The sequence below is a fragment of the Microcebus murinus genome, chromosome 6 (genome assembly GCF_040939455.1).
Source record: "Microcebus murinus isolate Inina chromosome 6, M.murinus_Inina_mat1.0, whole genome shotgun sequence".
Lineage (NCBI taxonomy): Eukaryota > Metazoa > Chordata > Mammalia > Primates > Cheirogaleidae > Microcebus > Microcebus murinus.
In genome coordinates this window covers 112037157-112059083 of record NC_134109.1, presented here as the reverse complement: position 1 = coordinate 112059083, position 21927 = coordinate 112037157, and the positions used below count along the sequence as shown (strand labels likewise).

The 21927-nt window shown below is 45.4% G+C and overlaps 1 protein-coding gene across 1 annotated transcript; it reads left to right on the top strand.

Moving 5' to 3' along the window:
• The first annotated feature begins 8642 nt into the window (after positions 1 to 8642).
• Positions 8643 to 9086, top strand: LOC105857182 (cytochrome b-c1 complex subunit 9). The gene has a single exon (XM_012739359.3). It carries the CDS (start codon positions 8673 to 8675, stop codon positions 8865 to 8867), a length of 195 nt encoding a protein of 64 aa, XP_012594813.1. The 5' UTR covers positions 8643 to 8672; the 3' UTR covers positions 8868 to 9086.
• Positions 9087 to 21927: the final 12841 nt, after the last annotated feature.

Here is a 21927-nt window from a genome sequence, read left to right as displayed (position 1 = left end):
CCTGGATTCAATTGGCTAGGCTTTTGTTTAGGATTTTTGCATCTATATTCATAAGGGATATTGGTCTGTAGTTTTCTCTTTTTGTTGCATCCTTTTCTGGTTTTGGTATCAGGGTTATGTTCGCTTCCTAAAATGTGTTGGGGAGGCTTCCATCCTTCTCGATGTTGTGGAATAATTTCTGCAGGATAGGCACCAGTTCTTCCTTGTAGGTGTGGTAAAATTCTGGTGTCAAACCATCTGGTCCAGGACTTTTCTTTTTAGGAAGGTTTTTTATTGCTGTTTCAATTTCAGTACTTGATATTGGTCTGTTCAGGAGTTCTATTTCTTCCTGGTTCAGCCTAGGGAGGCTGTGTGTTTCTAAGAAATTGTCAATTTCCTCCACATTTTCCAGTTTGTGTGCATAGAGGTTTTTGTAGTATTCATAAATTATATCTTTATCTCCATGGCATCAGTTGTAATTTCTCCTTTATTGTTCCTGATGGAGCTTATTAGAGATTTTTCTTTTCTGCTTTTCGTTAGTCTAGCCAATGGTGTGTACATGTTTATTTTCTCAAAGAACCAACTTTTTGTTTTGTTAATCTTCCGTATGGTTTCCCTGTTGTCAAATTCATTTAGTTCTGATTTGATCTTAATGATTTCACTCCTCCGTTCAGTTTGGGGTTGGTCTGTTCTTCTTTTTCCAGCTCTTTCAGATGATTCGTTAGGTTGTCTATTTGTTATCTTTTCAACTTTTGGATATAGGCATTTATGGAAATAGACTTTCCTCTCAGGAGTGCTTTAGCTGTGTCCCACAGGTTTTGGTAACTTGTGTCTCCCTTGTCATTTAGTTCAAAGAATCTTTTGATTTCCATCTTGATTTCCTTGTTTATGAAGTGATCATTCAGCAGAAGGTTGTTTAGTTTCCATGACTTTGTGGAGAAATGAGAACTCCTGTTAGGATGATTTCTACATTTATTCCATTGTGGTCTGAAAAGATACATGGAATAATTTCTATTTTTTAAAATTGAGACATGCTTTGTGTCCTAGGATATGGTCAATCTTAGAGAATGACCCATGAGCTAATGAGAAGAATGTATATTCAGTGGTTTTGGGGTAGAATTTCCTGTAAATGTCAGTCATGCTCATTTGTTCTAGAGTTCTATTTAAGTCTATTATTTCTTTATTGATTTTCTGTTTGGAGCATCTGTCCTGTGCTGTAGTGGGGTGTTAAGTCTCCGTCTATTATGGTGGTGTTGTTTATCCATTTGTTTAGATCCAGTAGAGTTTGATTTATGAATCTGGGTGCACCTAGGTTGGGTGCATATATATTTAGAATTGTTATGTCTTCTTGTTGAACTGTACCTTTTGCTATTATATAGTGACCTTCTTCGTCTTTTATTACTTTTGTTGATTTAAAAACTAAGTTATCTGTAATCAGCACTGCCACACTTTTGGCTTCCATTTGCTTGAAATAGTGTTCTCCACCCTTTTACCTTTAGTCTAACTGCATCATTGCTGGTTAGGTGTGTTTCCTGAAGGCAGAGATACTTGGCTTGTGTTTGTTTATCCATTCGGCCAGGCTATGTCTCCTGAGTGTGGAGTTCAAGCCATTCACATTTATTGAGATAACTGATAGGTGGGGCAGATTTCTGTTCATTATGTAGGGTTGAATTTTGTTGCTTTATTTTCTCTCTTGAGCCTTTGTGGTGTCTGGGCTTTGATATTTAGCTTTGAGTAGATTCATATTCGTGAGTGTTTATTGTGCTGATCTCTGGGTAACACTGTTTTGAGTACTTCTTGAGGGGCTGGTCTTGTCTTGGTGTATTCTCTGTCTTTGCTTATCTGAGAATGTCTTGGTTTCTCCTTCATATACAAAACTTAGTTTTGCAGGGAATAAGATTCTAGGCTGGGCATTGTTCTGCTTTAGAAGAGTGAGAATGGGGCCCCAGTCTCTCCTTGCTTGTAAAGTCTCAGTAGGGAAGTCTGGTGTTATTTGGATTGCTTTCCTTTGTATGTTACTTGCCTCTTTTGCCTTACAGCTCTTAGAAGGGCCTCTTTAGTTGATATTTTGGTCAGTTTGATGACTTCATGTTGTGACGTCTTCTTGTTTGCATTGAATCTCTCAGGCATCCTCTGAGCTTCTTGAACTTGTATCTGGAGATTTTTAGCAAAGCCTGGGAAATTTTCCTGTATTATATCTTCAAATAGCTTGTCCAACCCTTGAGTGTTTTCTTCTTTCCCTTCTGGTAACCCTATGACCTCACATTAGGTTTCTTCACATAATTCCACATCTCTTGTAGGCTTTGCTCTTTTCCCTTGTTTCTCTGCTCTATCTCTGTGACTGATTTATTTACTTGGAAGGTGTTATCTTCAATGTCTGAGAATCTTTCTTCTGTTCAATCTAGCCTGTTCTTGACTCTTTCTACTGTGTTTTGTAGTTCCTTGAATTGATTCTTCATTTCTAGGATTTCAGTTAAACTTTTCTTCATTGTATCCATTTCTTTAGTGAATTTTTGTTCCAGGTCTTGGAGTCTTTTTGTGTTTTCTTTGTGGTGGTTATCCAATTGTTCTTGCAGGTCGTTCAATTTTCTTATGATCCACATTTGAAATTCCTCTTCTGTCATTTTGGTTGCCTCATTTTGGTTGGTGCCCATTTCTAAGGGGGTGGTGCTCCTCTTTGGGGGTGTGGCTTCCTTTTGGTTCTTCATATTTCCGGAGTTCCTTCACTGATTTCTTCCCATGCAGATCGGTTGTTGCTTCTTGCCTTTAGGTTTTCTTTTGGGTATTGACATGCCCTGTTTCATCTCTGAGCCAGTTGGTAATGTTTGTAGGTGAGATTTGACCACACCCTGTATGATGAGTCAGTAGGTGCTGTGAAAAGGATGTGCAGAATGTCCTGCCTGTCAGTAGAGATGGTGCTTGCATGGAGGAGTAGGCTACGCTGTTGTTTTTGTGTCCTGTAACCAGCTCTTGTTCCTCTGGAGAGGCATTCTAGTTCCTCAGGTGGTCGGTTGGGCCCTGGGACTTCCAGGTGTGTCTTTTTCTCCCCCCCCATTCAGGGCTGGTCTGGGAGTGAGTCTGGGTCAAGCTGGGTTGTGCAAGCCTGCCCTCAGCTACCACCAATGCCGTTAGCAGGGCTCAAAGTTCTGTTCTCTGCTTCTGGGAAAAGCTGTCAGGGAGGGGCTGTAATGGCCCCGCTAAGTCAGAAAGTCTGTATGGGGGGGTTGGGGCTGCCTGAGACCCGCAGTCTGGAGTAGGCCTCGCTCCTTTCCACCATCCCCAACTCTGCAGCTATTCCTGGGCCTCCGCCAGCAGGCTGGACCTCACATCACCAGGTCTCCCCTGGCTGTGATGCCGGCCAGAAGGTTCCCTGTGCAGGAATGCCACATGGGCTGGGCGCATGGCCTCCCTTTGGGAGGAGGGTTGCCCTCTAGGGTGCTGATCTGCCCCTGAAGGCACACACGCCTTAGTAGGCTGTTCACATATATCCCTTCTGTACCCCAGGCAATGCGAGACCTGGGTACATGGGATCTGGTCTACAGGTCTGACCTCTGGGCCCCGGAGTTCAATCACTAACCCCACCAGAGAGAGGAGTGCCAGTCCCAATTCACCCACAGGGAGCCCAAGCTGGGTCTATATCTCTCAGCCTCAGGGTCTGCCCCGTTCTCCTGGGATCACCCGGCCAGCAGCACCTGGGAGGGCTGGCAGGTAGGGAGCTCACAGTCTGAGTTCCCCTCAGTCAGTTTTGGGCCCCAAAAGAGAAGGTCCCATTCCCTGGAGGTGTCTCTGGCTGATGGCTATATTGTCTGTCTTACCAGTGGTGGATAGGGACAGGTGAGGGGACAATGAGGCAATATGGCGCCTGCCGCGCAGCTTGGGTCTGTGCATATGGAGGTGCCCGTGGGAGTTGGGAGCCTGGTGCCGCGTCTGCTACTGGCTTACCACTCGCTGGCAGTGGCCGTCTCTAGGCTGGTGTCCACAGGTCTCTCCATCCGCTGGGGCGCCCACCAGCAGTCCGAGATGCAAGGGAGGGGAGAGTTAACCGCGCCACCTACCCTTGCCGCTGGTCTCCAGGCTGCTCCGGAGGTCTCTGCTTCCAGTTCTCCTCTGCAACCTCCTCCCGTGGAGTCTCCCGTGGTCTCAGGTACCCCTCCTTCCGACCCTCATCCGATGTAGGCTCGTCTGCTTGCTTCTTTCTTCTAATTTCTGCTAGAATCTGTCTTTTCTGCAGAGACACTCTGTCTGGTGGTGTTTCTTGTCCACCATCTTATGCATTTTCAATTACATAAAAATTTGATCATGTGATTCATGGCCATCTCCCCTACTAGACAATAAGCTCCATGACATCATTGTAAACAGAGTGTTTAGCACTGTGTCTGCCACAAACAAGGGGCCATTTGGATCAAGTATGTAGGCCACGTGGGCTTGGATCACCTGTGTAAGTGTGAATAACGTTTTTGCTGTCACCGAAGAGAAAGTATAGAACAGATACAGAAAAGCAGAAGGACGGCATCACCAGCGTGGCGGAGTGCCTGGAGAGCCTGTGCCGGCGGCTGCCATCTGAGCTCCGTCCAGGAGGACAGCCCGCGCTCTCTTTCCAGGGGAGGAAAGGTGAGCGAGACAGATAGTCAGCGGTGGAGCCACGCAGTGTCTGACCTGCCCCATGCAGGCCACGGCCCCTGGGGAGGACTGGCAGTGACCTGTCCCCGCTTGGCCCAGGACATGGCCTCTGCGGGTGTGGAAGGCCACACTCCCACTTCACACTCAGGAGCTGGGCACATCTACCTCGAGCCCGTGTCAGACGCGGCGTCTGGGTGTGGAGACGAGTTCCTTATCCGCCAGCTTAGAGGCCCCAGCAAGAGGAGAGCCGAGGTCTGAGGAGGATGAGTGTTCCAGTGGAGATGTCTGCGTCACTTTCAGGTTAAGTAGATCTCAAATACTGCACGGGACACACTCACATGAGAAATTATCTGTTGTTTACCTGATGTTCTAATTTAACTGGACATGCTGCACTTTTCTTTGCTAAATGTTGTAACCCCAAGCCCAGGGTTTGCGCCACTTCACCATGGCACTGTTGTGCCCTCCCTTTGTTACACAGCACCAGGCTCTCTGGCACAGAGGGGCCAGACAGGACCCTGCCCTCGAGGAACTCACAGTCTAGTGCGAGAGACAAGAATATGAACAGAGGTCTCCAAAGTAAATGCAAACTTCATTTCTGACAACTTGGGGCCCTTGTTGGAATAGGGGCAGCTTTAGAATTTAGACGAGATCATAAATCATGGAACAGAATAGAAAGTCCAAAAATAAGCCTGAATTGTTGTAAGAACATATACTGGCATGTGATACAGGTGGTGTTAAGACCCCCGAGAAAGGAAGGATTGTTGAATAAATTATGTTAGAGCAATTAACTAACTACCTGGGAAAAAATCAATTTAGAATCATTACTGCTTTAAACCTCATACCAAAAATGAATTCCAGTTATTGCAATGATGTTAACAAAGGAAACTCTAGGCCAGGTGCAGTGGCTCACACCTGTAATCCTAGCACTCTGGGAGGTCAAGGCGGGAGGATTGCTTGAGCTCAGGAATTCGAGACCAGCCTGAGCAAGAGCGAGACCCCATCTCTACTAAAAATAGAAAGAAAGAAATTAACTAAAGAAAGAAAGGCATGGTGGCGCATGCCTGTAGTCCCAGCTACTCAGGAGGCTGAGGCAGGAGGATCGCTGGAGCCCAGGAGTTTGAGGTTGCTGTGAGCTAGGCTGACGCCACGGCACTCTAGCCAGGCGACAGAGTAAGACTCTGTCTCAAAACAAAACAAAACAAAACAAAAACAGTATACCTTATAAAAATAAGTATTTATTTCATTTTCAACATTAAATGCAAAGTTTTCTGTTCTGGAAGATATAGGCCAGTGAGCTAGAAGTAATACCTTATAATAGAATAGTTCTATAAAAATAGCTACTGCCAAGTGGCTTGAGAACATTTTATTCTCCTAAAAGGATTAAATATCTACCACAAAAATAAAAAGATAAAAGGTCCCCCATACCCAACCCTAGTCTTGTTACTTACCCAGGGCTTTCCATGGAAGTGTCCAAATAAAATATACTTCTACCTAACGCTGAGGTTCTCAAATATACCCATGGGAGTGGTTTGACTCTGTGTGGCCTTGGGTGGCCCTGCGGGTGTGTCAGAGTGGAAGGCCCAGGGTCTGGGGACCGACCTGGGGTTAAATGGCACAGCAACTTCTAGTGAGGCCACCATACGCAAGTGACTTACTGTCTCTGAGCCTCCATGTTCTCATCCATTAAATGGGTTTAATCACTCAGATTTGTTGAAATCATTAAAACAGAAGATACCTGCAAGGCACTAGCACCATGCCAGCACACAGGTGGTTTGTCAGTCGCAGTCCTCTGTCCACTCCGACCCTGGCATTGTGGGGACCCTGACTTTCATGTACTCACCAGCAGCAGTGTGTCCCCGTGGAGATCAGCCTTCAGCTGTAGGTTTCTTTGCTCTATTTGGTACATCCCTTTTCCAGGCACCCACGCAAGGCCCGCTGGTTATGGTGCAGGCTCTGAGGGAGCCTGGACTCCAGGCAGAAGGGCGGCGCCGGCCCTAAGCTCTGACTGCCAAGGTGTGGCCTAGGCCTATCCCTCTCACCTGTGCGGCACTTTCTCACACCCAAAATGAAAAGTTTGGACCGGTTTTCTCCAGTGGTTTTCCTGTGGCCTTAAGATGAAGTATTTGTTAATACTTCTCACAAAACCATCTGAGTTTTCCTTTGAGACTAGGCATCCGGCAGAGGCTGTAAAACGCCCTCCCGTGACCAAGGGAAGAAGACGGCGCCGTGCCCGGGAGGTGCGGCCTCCAAGGTAAACCCTCCCCTCTAAAACTATAAAGTATATTGGTGCTACCATGTCCGGAGCACCGACCACGTGCCTGATCATTTACTAAGCCACTAACCACACGTATTATTGCACTTACTCTTCACCATCACCCTCCAAGAGAGCCTGGCAGGGCGCCCCCTATCCGTAGCAATGTGACCACCTCCTTCACAGGTGCGGAAGCCAAGACAGCACAAGCCAAGCAGCTGCTCAGAGGCCACCCACCAGAGGGCGGCTGATCCCTGATCACTCACCCGGACGCCAAAGCTGGTACTCAGTGAAAGAGGGCTGGGTACCTCAGATAGGTGGGACCACAGTGTTTCTGCAGGGCTCAGGCCATCTTCATCCCAATAGATCTTTCCCCAGTGCTCTAAAAAACAGCGACAGATATATCTTTCACAAAGCAAACAGTGTCAGCAGTCCCTTCATTTTAGAGAGAGAGAAAAGGCTAGCTAAGCTCCAGGGCACCCCCTTTCAATCCTATATATTTATAAGGCAACTGCTATGGCTGTGACCCAAACCGAAAGAACCCTCCATAGCCATCTCTGTGGGTCACGGCGTGTCCACAAATGCAAAGATTTTCCAAAGTGTGCTGACCAGCAAGTGGCATCGCCCTCAGTCGCAGGTTAAGGGCAGCCAGGCCTAGGCCCGTAAACACCATCGTGGGAGTCTGCCAAGCTTTCCAACAATGAATCGTTTACCCATTGCTTGTGGTCAAGGAAGCTCTGAGGAGAAGGGGGTGTGAGTGGGCAGAGTTTTGATCTGACATATTTCGATAGGGGCATAATCTCCTTCCCCTGTTTCAGGAATCTGGTAACTCCACCTATAGACACAGGCTCAAACCGCATCTCCTATTCCTCTCTCAACCAGATGCCACCCTCTGCCCGCCTTCCACAGAGAGCCTAGAGCTGCAGGCAGTCCCTTAGGGTCTGTAGCCTTGGGCCTGCATGATGCTCTCTCCAAGAGCTATCCGTGTGACCAGCAGGTGACCAGCTTTGTCCTAACTCATTAATGGACCCCAATTCCTTTTCCTGACTTTCAGAGATTCTTACCTGCCCTGAGTGTTTATTATCCTTATCTCTACACTCCCATTTATCCTTCTTCCCCAAGCTGGACTGCCCACTCCAGCCTACTGAAGCATGCTCTTCTTGACATGGACAGCTTTAAGCATGTGATTGGTGCTCAAAAAAAAAAAAAATGCGGCGTTACGTCAATTTCATTAATCAGCAGAAGTGATGGGTCCACTGCAAAGTGAACTGGACGCTGCCTGGGCCTCTGAGTTCCAGAGTGCTGCTGGGCTCGGGCTGGGCTGGAACACGGGCACATGCCGGCACGCACCTCCTGACGTGGTGAGACAGCGAGCATGCTCGCGGTGGCCCTGGAGCGCTTTCCTTCTCAGCAATGCATGCGTAGTCAGCGTGAAGATAATAGAAGCTAATAATGGTTGAGGACTTTCCTGGGATGGGCAGTGTGTTTAAAGTTTACACATAGGCTCTCTCATTTAATAATTCCTATTTTTCGAATCAAGAAACTGAGGCGTAAAGCCATTAAGTATTTTACAGCTAGTAATTGGCTGAGTCAGCATGTGAACCCAGGCAGTCTAGCTCCAAAATCCTGTGCCCTTAGCTGTTTTACTATCCAGTGTCAGCTATGCAAAATGAACAAGCACATATTGCCAACCATATTTTAAGTGGGTGACTTTGAGTTTGGGGATATTCCACTTACACAATCCATTGAGTTGAATATTAACTGGGAACAAATAAAAACTAATGACCTCCTGGCAGTGGTGCGGGTTCGGCAGTGAAGAAACATGGCAGGCCCGACGTTTACTGCAAAGTTGTACTCCCTGCTGTTCCGCAGGACGTCCACCTTCGCCCTCACCATCGCCGTAGGCGCCCTGTTCTTCGAGCGTGCCTTCGATCAAGGGGCGGATGCGATCTACGAGCACATCAACGAGGGGAAGCTGTGGAAACACATCAAGCACAAGTATGAAAACAAGGAGTAGTTCCTCGGAGGCCCCCATCCAGGCCAGAAGGACCAGAAGGACCCACCAGCTGTTTGCCCAGGGCAGGGGCCTCAGCTTGAAGATGATGTTCAAGTTACTTCACACAGACCACCTTTAGCTGTTGGCAAGAAGTGGCTTCACATAACAAACAGACTCTTTAACTTCTGCTGTTTGAAGTATGTTTATTCAGAATCATCAGCAAATAAATGTAAATTGTCCTTGAAAAAAAAAAAAAAAAAAAAAACTAATGACCTCCTAAAAACGTAAAACCTGAGCAACATGGCATCATTGCGAGAGACAAAACAGCACATTGCTTTCTTGTGAATGTACTTTGCTGGAAGATGACGAGCTAATAATCCGCCTGAACTCAGCAATGCCCTATTCCCTTGGGACACACACGCACATACATCAAGTTGCTTGTTTGTGCCACCTACAGGAACTCAGTAACTATCCTGGATTAATAGATGACAAGGCACTTCATAAGCAACACAGATCAACTGAAAAGCAAATACAGTCAGAGACCAATAATAAAATATTGCAGTTATCAATCACCAAAATGTCCAGAATGGGAGGGAATGCGGCAAAGACAGCAAACTTGTATCAGGTTGTGCAAAAGACAAAAGGAGAGACAGCAGAGGAAGAACACTTACTTCAGGCAGGTGTCCATCCATTGGTTCAGTGACCAGGGCCATTAGAGAAATGCAAATCAAAACCACAATGAGGAGGGGCGGAGCAAGATGGCGGACGAATAACACCGCTAGACAGAGTGTCTCTGCAGAAAAGACAGATTCTAGCAGAAATTAGAGGAAAGAAGCAAGAAGACGAGCATACAGCGGACAAGGGCCAGAAGGAGGGGTACCTGAGACCCCGGGAGACTCCACGGGAGGAGGCTGCGGAGGAGAACTGGAGGCTGAGACCACCAGAGCAGCCTGGAGACCAGCGGCAAGGGTAGGTGGATTTGCTGTTTCCCCTCCCCTGCATTCGGGACTGCTGGTGGGCTCCCCAGCGGGTGGAGAGACCTGCGGACACCAGCCCAGAGACCGCCACCGCCTGCCAACGGTGAGCCTGTAGCAGACGTGGCACCAGGTTCCGAACTTCCTCTGGGCACCTCCGTGTGCACAGACCAGAGCCGCGCGGCAGGCACCATATTGCCTCCTCCTCCCCTCCGCCAACCCTACCCGCGGCTGCCCAGAGAGACAATACAGCCACCAGCCAGAGGCACCTCCAGGGAACGGGACCTTCCCGTTTGGGACCCTACACCTGACTCAGGGAAACTCAGACTGTGAGCTCCCTACCCGCCCGCCCTCCCAGGTGCTGCTGGCACCGTGTTCCCAGGAGAATGGTGCCAACTCAGAGGCTGAGAGACATAGACCCAGCTTGGGCTCCCTGTGGGTGAATTGGGACCGGAACTCCTCTCCCTGGTGGGGATACAGTTTGAACTCTGGGACCCAGAGGTTGGACCTGCAGACCAGATCCCCTGCAACGAGGGCTAGCATTGCCCGGGGCACAGAAGGGTTATACGTGAACAGCCTACTGAGGTGTGTGTGCCTCTAGGGGCGGATCGGCGTCCTAGAGGGCAACCCTCCTCCTAGGAGGAGGCCGTGCGCCCAACCCAGGTGGCGTTCCTGTGCAGGGAACCTCCCCGCCGGCATCACAGTCCGGGGAGGCCTGGTGGCTTGTGGTCTGGCCTGCTGGCAGAGGCCCAGGAGTAGCTGCGGAGTTGGGGAGGGTGGAAAGAAGCCAGGCCCGCTCCAGAATGTGGGTCTCAGACAGCCCCACCCCCACACACAGACTTTCTGGCTGAGCGGGACCATTCCGCCCTGCCCTGACAGCTTTCCTTGGAAGCAGAGAACGGAACTTTGACCCCTGCTAACTGCCTGAGGGCACGCTTACCCAACCCAGCTCTGCCCAGAACAAGAGCTGTTAACAGGACACAAAATCAACAGTATAGCCTGTTCCTCCAAGCAAACGCCACCTACTGACAGGGACGGCATCTTGCACAGCCTTTCCACGGCACCCACTGACTCAATATACAGGGAGTGGTCCAATTTCACCCACAGACATCACCTAACGCCTCAGAAACTAAACAAGGTGTGTGAATACCCAAACAATAACCTAAGGAAAGAAACAACAACTGATCGACATGGGAAGAAATCAGCGAAAGAACTCAGGAAATATGAAGAACCAAACGGAAAACACACCCCCAAAGAGGAGCACCAGCCCCCTGGAAACGGACACCAACCAAAATCAGGCAACCAATATGACAGAAGAGGAATTTCATATGTGGATCATAAGAACACTCACCCAGCTGCAACAACAACTCAATAACCAACACAAAGAAACCACAAAAAGTCTCCAGGATATGGGAAAAGAAATAGACACAATGAAGAAAAGTTAAACCGAACTCCTGGAAATGAAGAATCAATTCAAGGAACTACAAAATACAGTGGAAAGTCTCAAGAACAGGGTAGATCAAACAGAAGAAAGAATCTCAGAGCTTGAAGATAACACCCTCCAATAAAATAAATCAGTCACAGAAATAGAGCAGAGAAACAAGAGAAAAAAGCAAAGCCTACAAGAGATGTGGGATTATGTGAAGAAACCTAATGTGAGGGTCATAGGGTTACAAGAAGGGGAAGAAGACAACACTCAAGGGTTGGACAAGCTGTTTGAAGATATAATAGAGGAAAATTTCCCAGGCCTTGCTCAAAATCTTGATATACAAGTTCAAGAAGCTCAGAGGACCCCTGGGAGATTCAATGCAAACAGGAAGACATCACGACATGCAGTCATAAGACTGACCAAAATATCAACTAAAGAGGCCCTTCTAAGAGCTGTAAGACAAAAGAAGCAAGTAACATACAAGGGAAAGCCAATTGGAATAACATCAGACTTCTCTAATGAGACTTTACAAGCAAGGAGAGACTGGGGCCCCATTCTCACTCTTTTGAAACAAAACAATGCCCAGCCTAGAATCTTATTCCCTGCAAAACTAAGCTTCGTATATGAAGGAGAAATAAAAACATTCTCAGACAAGCAAAGGCTCAGAGAATTCACCAAGACAAGACCAGCCCTACAAGAAGTACTTAAAACAGTGTTACGCATGGAACATCATAATAATAACCCACGAATATAAAAACAAACAAAACCCAAATATATTAAAGGCCAGATATTACAATGGCTCAAGACAGAAATCATAGCAACAACATCCAACCCAACAGAATGATCAGTAATCTACCTTACCTATCAGTTCTCTCAATAAATGTGAATGGCTTAAACTCTCCACTCAAGAGACATAGGCTGGCTGAATGGATAAGAAAATACAGGCCAAGGCTATGCTGTCTTCAGGAAACACATCTAACCTGCAAGGATGCATATAGACTAAAAATAAAAGGGTGGAGATCAATATTCCAAGCAAATAGAAGCCAAAAGAAGGATGGTGTGGCAGTTCTAATTTCAGACAATTTAGTTTTTAAACCAACAAAAGTAGTAAAAGACAAAGAGGGTCATTATATAATGGTGAAGGGCACAGTCCAACAAGAAGAGATAACAATTTTAAATATATATGCACCCAACTTAGGTGCACCCAGATTCATAAAGCAAACCTTACTGGATCTAAGCAAATGGATTAATAGCAACTCCATAATCGCCGGAGATTTCAACACCCCACTGACGGCACGAGACAGATCCTCCAAACAGAAAATTAATAAAGAAATAATGGACTTAAACAAAACTCTAAAACAATTGGGTCTGACAGACATCTACAGAACATTCTACCCAAAATCCACTGAATATGCGTTCTTCTCATCAGCTCACGGGACATTCTCTAAGATTGACCATATCCTAGGACACAAAGAAAATCTCAAGAAATTTAAAAAAATAGAAATCATACCATGTACCTTCTCAGATCCCAGTGGAATAAAACTAGAAATCAACCCTAACAGAAACTCACATTTCTACACAAAAACGTGGAAATTAAACAACCTCCCACTAAATGATTACTTCGTAAATGAAGAAATCAAGACGGAAATAAAAAAGTTCTATGAAGATAAGGACAATGGAGAGACAAGTTATCAACTCCTCTGGGACACAGCTAAAGCAGTTCTGAGAGGAAAGTTTATCTCCATAAATGCCTATAACCAAAAGTCAAGAAGATCACAAATAGACAATCTAATGAAACAACTCAAAGAGCTGGAAAAAGAAGAACAGACCAACCCCAAACCCAGCAGAAAAAGTGAAATCAACAAGATCAAATCAGAACTAAACGAAATTGAAAACAGGGAAGCTATTCAGGAGATTAATAAAACAAAAAGTTGGTTCTTTGAAAAAATAAACAAAATTGACACACCATTGGCTAAGCTAACGAAAAGCAGAAAAGAGAAATCACTAATAAGCTCCATCAGAAATAAAAAAGGAGATATCACAACTGATCCCAAAGAGATACAAGATACAATTTATGACTACTACAAAAATCTTTATGCACACAAACTGGAAAATGTGGAGGAAATGGACAAATTTCTAGAAACACACAGCCTCCTTAAGCTCAACCAGGAAGAAATAGATTCCCTGAACAGACCAATCTCAACAGCTGAAATAGAAACAGCAATTAAAAATCTCCCTAAAAAGAAAAGTCCCGGGCCAGATGGCTTCACACCTGAATTTTACCATACTTACAAAGAAGAACCAGTACCTATCTTGCAGAAACTATTCCACAACATCGAGAAGAACGGAAACCTCACCGACACCTTTTATGAAGTGAATATTACTCTGATACCAAAACCAGGAAAGGATGCAACGAAAAAAGAAAACTACAGACCAATACCCCTAATGAATATAGATGCAAAAATTTTCAACAAAATCTTAGCTAACCGAATCCAGACACTTATCAAAAAAATAATCCACCACAACCAAGTGGGCTTCATCCCAGGGATGCAGGGATGGTTCAACATACATAAATCTATAAATGCAATTCACCACATAGACAGAAGCAAAAACAAAGACCACATGATTCTTTCAATAGATGCAGAAAAAGCTTTTGACAAAATTCAACACCCTTTCATGATACGAACACTTAAGAAAATAGGCATAGAAGAGACATACCTAAAAATGATACAAGCCATATATGACAGACCCATAGCCAACATCATACTGAATGGGGAAAAATTGAAAGCATTCTCACTTAGAACTGGAACCAGACAAGGCTGCCCACTATCTCCACTTCTGTTCAACATAGTGCTGGAAATCTTGGCTACAGCAATCAGACCGGAAAATGGAATCAAAGGTATCCAAATAGGGGCAGAAGAGATCAAACTTTCACTGTTTGCTGATGATATGATATTGTATCTAGAAAACCCCAAGGATTTAACCAAGAAACTCCTGGAACTGATCAATGAATTTAGTAAAGTCTTAGGATACAAAATCAATACACAGAAATCAGAGGCATTCATATACGCCAACAACAAGCTAATTGAGAACCAAATCAAAGACTCAATTCCCTTCACAATAGCAACAAAGAAATTAAAGTACCTAGGAATATACTTAACCAAGGACATAAAAGACCTCTACAGGGAGAACTATGAAACACTGAGGAAGGAAATAGCAGAGGATGTAAACAGATGGAAATCCATACCATGCTCGTGGATCGGCAGACTCAATATCATCAAAGTGTCTATACTACCCAAACTGATCTACAGATTCAATGCAATACCTATTAAAATCCCATCAGCATTCTTCACAGATATAGAAAAAATAATTTTATGCTTCATATGGAACCAAAGAAGACCCCGAATATCAAGAGCCATTCTAGGCAACAAAAACAAAATGGGAGGCATTAATATGCCAGATATCAAACTATACTACAAAGCTGTAGTAATTAAAACAATCTGGTATTGGCACAAAAATAGGAATATTGACCAGTGGAACAGATGTGAGAATCCTGATATAAAACCATCCTCATATAGCCATCTAATCATGACAAAGCAGACAAAAACATACGCTGGGAAAAGAATCCCTCTTCAATAAATGGTGCTGGGAAAACTGGATAGCCACCTGTAGAAGGCTAAAACAGGACCCACACCTTTCACCTCTCACAAAAACCAACTCACGCTGGATAACAGACTTAAACCTAAGGTATGAAACTATTAGAACTCTAGAGGAAAAAGTTGGAAACACTCTCCTAGACATTGGCCTGGGCAAAGAGTTTATGAAGAAGTCCCCAAAGGCAATCACAGCAGCAACAAAAATAAATAAATGGGACATGATCAAACTACAAAACTTCTGCACAGCCAAAGAAATAGTCATGAGAGTAAACAGACAACCTACAGAATGGGAGAAAATTTTTGCATCCTATGCATCCGATAAGTGACTGATAACTAGAATATACTTAGAACTCACGAAAATCAGGAAGAAAAAATCAAATAACCCCATTAAAAAGTGGGCAAAGGACTTGAACAGAAACTTTTCTAAAGAAGACAGAAGAATGGCCAACAAACATATGAAAAAATGCTCAACATCTCTAATCATCAGGGAAATGCAAATCAAAACCACAATGAGATATCACTTAACCCCTGTGAGAATGCCCTTTATCCAAAAATCTCCAAACAATAAATGCTGGCGTGGTTGCGGAGAGAGAGGAACACTTCTACACTGCTGGTGGGACTGCAAACTAGTTCAACCTCTGTGGAAAGCAATATGGAGATACCTTAAAGCGATACAAGTGAATCTACCATTTGATCCAGCAATCCCATTGCTGAGCATCTACCCAAATGATCCAATGACACTCTACAAAAAAGACACCTGCACTCGAATGTTTATAGCAGCACAATTCATAATTGCAAGGCTGTGGAAACAGCCCAAGTGCCCATCAATCCAAGAATGGATTAATAAAATGTCGTATATGTATACCATGGAGTACTATTCAGCTCTAAGAAACAATGGTGATATAGCACATCTTATATTTTCCTGGTTAGAGCTGGAACCCATACTACTAAGTGAAGTATCCCAAGAAGGGAAAAACAAGCACCAGATATATTCTCCAGCAAACTGGTATTAACTGAGTAGCACCTAAGTGGACACATAGGTACTACAGTAATAAGGTATTGGGCAGGTGGGAGGGGGGAGGGGGCGGGTATATACATACATAATGAGTGAGATATGCACCATCTGGGGGATGGTAATGCTGGAGACTCAGATTTGTGGGGGGAGGGGGGGAAATGGGCATTTATTGAAACCTTAAAATCTGTACCCCCATAATATGCCAAAATAATAATAATAAAAAAAACACGATGAGATATCACCTAACTCCAGTGATATTGGTCTCTATCAAAAAAATCCCAAAACCACAAATGCTGGCAAAGATGTGGCCAGCATTTGCTGACCATAGAGTCAGGCTGGGATGTGAGACTAGGTGTCCAATCTCTTGTGTTCTTGCCATTGCATAAGCCAAGATGCAAAATGGAAAGGAGAAAAGCTCATCTACCACAGATGACAGGTTTGGGCATCTTGGGAGTGAGGGTAAAGACCAAAGTGGCACTGGGGAATAGCTGATTTGGAGGAGGGGCAGCCACAGCTTTCATGCTCGCTGGGCTGTCCATAGAGGAGACAGTGAGGGAGGCAGACCCTGTCCTACCCCACCCTGGCCCCGTCTCCCTACTCTGGCTTGCTCCTCTGCCCCACAGTGTGATTAAGATCACAGATGCTGGAGCCAGGTCACCTAGGTTCAAATCCTCTCTCTTTTTACCACTAGTTTGGGTTATTCACTTTTTACCTTTATACAAAATAAGGCAAAGGATGCTATATTTTCAAAAATTCATCTCCAATCCTTCATTAGTAGCCAGGGCGAAGTTTATCCTATAAATTTATAGTTCTGGATCTATCCATTTCCTATGTGTGGATCTTCTTTTGATGAAAAATAAAACTGAAAATGTTCTATCGAATTTGTTTGTAAGATGTTTGGTGTTAACTTTTGACATATGTATGATTATCAGAATTATCGCCAACTTTATTGGTAATTGTTAAGTGATGACACATGCTATCCTAATTTGTAGAAATTCTGTTCTTCCAGGCTTGTATTCCTTCCTTGCATGAAAGTATTAAGATTATTAAAATACTCAAGGTATCAAACAAGAAGGCAGATCTGGCAGTTCAATTCACAACCTGGAAAAGCTGGTACCAAACCCATGATCTGTCTGCAGAAGCACAAAGAGTTCATTCTATTGTTCAAATTTTCTTTCTTTCTTTTTTTTAATTTCAGGGTATTATGAGGGTACAAACATTTTGGTTACATTTTATGTCTTTGCCTCTCCCTAGCAAGGGTTAGAGGCATGCCCTTCCCCTCTACAATGCTCACCGTGTCCTTTAGTTGTGAATTTAGCCCCCTAACCCCCTAATCCCTGGAGAATATTACTACCATGTGAGCACCATAGTGTTAATCAGTCAGTACCAATTTGATGGCAAGTACAAGTGGAGCCTATTCTTCCCATCTTGTGTTACCTCCCTTCGGATAATGAGCTCAATCCCGGAAAATATAAGAGGTGCTAGATCACTGTTGTTTCTTATAATTGAGCAATAGTCCATTGTATACATATACCAAATTTTAATAATCCACTCATGAATTGTCAGGCACTTGGGTTGTTTCCACATCCTTGCAATAGTGAATTGTGCTGCCATAAACATTTAGGTGCAGATGTCTTTATTATAGAATGTCTTTTGCTCTTTGGGGTAGATGCCTAATAGTGCTATTGCTGGATCGAATGGTATTTCTATTTTTAGCTCTTTGAGGTATCTCCAAATTCTTTTTCCACAGAGGTTGCACTAATTTGCAGTCCCACCAACAGTATAAGAGTGTTCCTGTCTCTCCACATCCTTGCCAGCATTTGTGGTTTGGGGATTTTTTTGATAGAGACCAATTTCACTGGAGTTAGGTGATATCTCATTGTGTTTTTTTATTATTATTATTTTGGCATATTATGGGGGTACAGATTTTAAGGTTTCAATAAATGCCCATTCCCCCCTCCCCCTACAAGTCTGAGTCTCCTCATTGTGGTTTTGATTTGCATTTATCTAATGATTAGAGATGTTGAACACTTTTTTATATGTTTGCTGTCCATTATTCTGTCTTCTTTTGAAAAGTTTCTGTTCATTTCCATTGCCTGTTTATTGATGGGATTATTTGATTTTTTCTGGTTGATTCTTTTAAGTTCTAGATAGATTCTTGTTATCAGCCCTTTATCAGATGTGTAGAGAGCAAATATTTTCTCCCATTCTGTATGCTATCTATTTGCTCTGATGATAGTTTCCTTGGCTGTGCAAAAGCTTTTTAATTTGATCAGATCCCATGTTTTTATTTTTGTTGCTGTGGTGATTGCTTTGGGGGTCTTCTTAAAAAATTCTTTGCCTAGGCCCATGTCTGAAAGGGTCTTCCCAACATCTTCTAGGATTCTTAAAGTTTCATGCATTAGGTTTAAGTCTGTTGTCCATCTTGAATGGATAACAATTCATTATTGAGTTGTTATATGAGAGGTAAGAGGTGGGGATCCAGTTTTATTCTGCATATAGTAATCCAGTTTTCCCAGCACCATTTATTGAAAAGAGATTATTTTCCCCAATGCATATTTTTGTCTGCTTTGTCAAAGATTAGGTTACCACATGTGGATGGTTTCATCTCTGGATTTTCAGTCCTGTTACAAAGGTCTATGTCTCTGGTCTTGTGCCAGTACCATGATGTTTTAATTATTATACCCTTGTAGTACAGCTTGAAGTCTGGTAGACTGATACCTCCTAGTTTGTTCTTTTTACTTAAGATTGTTTTGGCTATATGAGGTCTTCTCTGGTTCCACACAAAGTGTAGAATTATTTTTTCTAGATCTGTAAAGAATGATGATGGTATTTTGATAGGGATTTCATTAATTCTATAGATCACTTTAGGAGGTATTGACATTTTAACAATATTGATTTTACCCATCTATGAGCAAGGTAGATTTTTCCATCTGTTTACATCTTCTACAATTTATTTTTTTAGTGTTTCTTAGTTCTCCCTGTATATGTCTCTCACATCTTTCGTTAAATATATTTTTAGATATTTAATTTTCTTTGAGGCTATTGTAAAAGGGATTGAGTTTTTATTTGAGTTTCAGCTTGACCGTCATTGGTGTATATGAATGCCTGTGATTTGTGTGAACTGATTTTGTAAACTGAGACTTTACTGAATTCAATTATCAATTCTGGGAGTCTCTTGGATGAATCCTTGGGTTTTCTAGATATAATATCATATCAACAGCAAAGAGCGAGAGTTCATTCTATCATTTAAATTTTCTTGGCAGAATTTTTCCCTTAGATAACCACCCTAGTCAACGTGTGATTACAGTTGTTTACCCTCAGCCTTCCATATTATCACACAGTAGAGAAGATAAGCTCAAAGTGAACAGGCTAGCTACCTTTATGGAATTCACACTTTTTGCTATGTCATCTAGCACGTGTTTGTTTGTCTGTTTGTCTGTTCAGGGGCCTGCGGTAGGGAACAGGGCTTTCTCAGTGAGGGAAGCAGGCGGCTTCCATTCTGGTGTGAGCGTCCCAGTCTGAGTGAGTGTCCTAGAATGTTTTCCTATCATTTCAGCTGTATTATCAAAACCTATTTCTACACAAACCTAAGCTCCAAACATTTGCTGACTGTGATCACATACTTTGATATTATGGCAATGTTAAATTACTGTGAAATTTTCTAAATAGCTACTTTTTTTAAGGCAAGCACGAGGTCAAGTTTCTTGAGTAAAGTAAGATATGTTTGCCACAGACAACAAACGGATCCCTGTGGTAACAGGAGGGCCTAAACATCTACTTTCAGCTGTCACGTGTATCCCGCAGACGGGTGAGTGTGCAGGCCTGCATGGATCTGCAATTCACACTTTGAATGACACTGCTCAACCTCATTCTCTCTTATTCCAACTTCTGGCAATCAAGGAGTTGATAATGCCCCCGTCTCTTTAAGTCTAGGGATGATAACAACTTGGCTGCTACTCCCTCTAGGTCAGCGCCCCCCAACCTTTTTGGCACAGGGACTAGTTTCATGGAAGACAATTTTTCCACAGACTGGGTTTGCGGGGGCAGGTGGCAGAGCTCAGGCAGTGATGCTGAGATGGGGAGCGGCTGCAAATGTAAATATGTGAAGCTTTGCTGTCCCCCTCGCCACTCACCTGCTGTGGTCCCAGGGTGGGGGGCGGGGTAGGGAGGACGGTGGGAATTGCAGCTCTAGGTTACTGCACCTTTCCTTGTGGTTCTCCCATAAACTTCATAAATTGTTACTTTGTTAATAAACTTCTTTGACTTACCTTAATCTAAAAGTACCTTCTGTTTTCTCTTGGGAAATATATTCTAATACAACTTCCTAACGAAGCACCCTGCCCAGCACAAAGATGAATAAATGACCAGATCTTGTTTTGAAGAAACAAGATAGTGTTTTGCAGGAGGTTCAGAAAAGGAGAGGACCAAAGGCACAACATGAACTCATGCGTCTTGCAGACGTGTCATGATCGCCACCGGACCCCGCGAGCTCACAGGACGCCCTTGTGCAAGCTAGGGAAAGGCGCCGGCTCTGGGGGCGCAGCGCGGGTGGCTGTCGCGCCAGGTGTTCTCTGCTTGAATAATGCACAGTCTTAAGCAGGTAGTCTCCCCTGGGTAGTGCAAGCTGGCAAGTCACTCCATCTCAAGAAAGGTGACCAATTAAGTACAATTCTCTGAGAAAGTATATTATGGCTCAGATTTTGTGGAAATGTGATATTTTTTTGTTTCCAGGGTGCTCTTTCTCACACAATTCCTCCTTAGCTTCCTGAATGTGAGAAGAGAGTCCCTGATAGCACAGTTCACATAGGTAGTATTGTAACCCAGTGGGGCCACAGTATGTTTGGGGCATATGTTTCTCTCAGCTCTTCTGGATCTAAGTGTGCTGCTGGGAGACAGCTTTGAGACACACTCTTGCACCGCTGGGTGAGAACAGCCTGCAGGGGAGGGGCCGGGTGAGAGCAACCTGCAGGGGTGGGGCCCGGTGAGAATAGCCTGCAGGGGTGGGGCCTGGTGAGAACAGCCCGCAGGGGAGGGGCCGGAGCCTGGTGAGAACAGCCCGCAGGGGAGGGGCCGGGGCCTGGTGAGAACAGCCGGCAGGGGTGGGGCGGGGGAGAACAGCCCGCAGGGGAGGGGCCGGGGCCTGGTGAGAACAGCCCGCAGGGGAGGGGCCGGGTGAGAACAGCCCGCAGGGGAGGGGCGGGGGAGACCAGCCCGCAGGGGTGGGGCGGGGGAGAACAGCCCGCAGGGGTGGGGCGGGGGAGAACAGCCCGCAGGGGAGGAGCCAGGTGAGAACAGCCCGCAGGGGTGGGGCGGGGGAGAACAGCCCGCAGGGGAGGGGCGGGGGAGAACAGCCCGCAGGGGTGGGGCGGGGGAGAACAGCCCGCAGGGGTGGGGCGCGGAGAACAGCCCGCAGGGGTGGGGCGGGGGAGAACAGCCCGCAGGGGTGGGGCGGGGGAGAACAGCCCGCAGGGGTGGGGCGGGGGAGAACAGCCCGCAGGGGTGGGGCGGGGGAGAACAGCCCGCAGGGGTGGGGCGGGGGAGAACAGCCCGCAGGGAGGCGGCAGGCCAGGACTGCTCTCCTGCAGCAGCAGCACTGCGCTGGTCCTGGGGTGGGGGAAGAGGGAAGGGAGAGGTCGAGGGAGCCGGGGGCGGGGAAACCAGGCAGTTGTCACTGCCGTGTGATCCCGACCTTCCCGAGCCGAGAGGGTCTGTTTGGGATGCATTCCTGACGCACCCACGCACGAGCCGGCCCCAACCCATCCCAGAGCCTGCTGCGTGTGCACCGAGGGCTGTGCCGCTTCTACGGGCACCATTCCCTGCCCGCACCTGAACAGCCTTTGCCACCACGGAAGGATGGGGACGGCTTATGGGTATGGGCAGCCAGCGTTCCAGGGACTGGCATTAAATTGACCCTGTGATTCTCAAGCCTCAGAGGGAAGTTGTTTCAGGGGAACCAGTTTCCTGTCTTTGCTGGAAACTCGACACCCTAACTTCTCTCATCTCT

What these genes read in the sequence shown, in the direction of transcription:
- LOC105857182 (XM_012739359.3), top strand. Translation starts at nt 8,673, where the DNA reads ATGGCAGGCCCGACGTTTACTGCAAAGTTGTACTCCCTGCTGTTCCGC.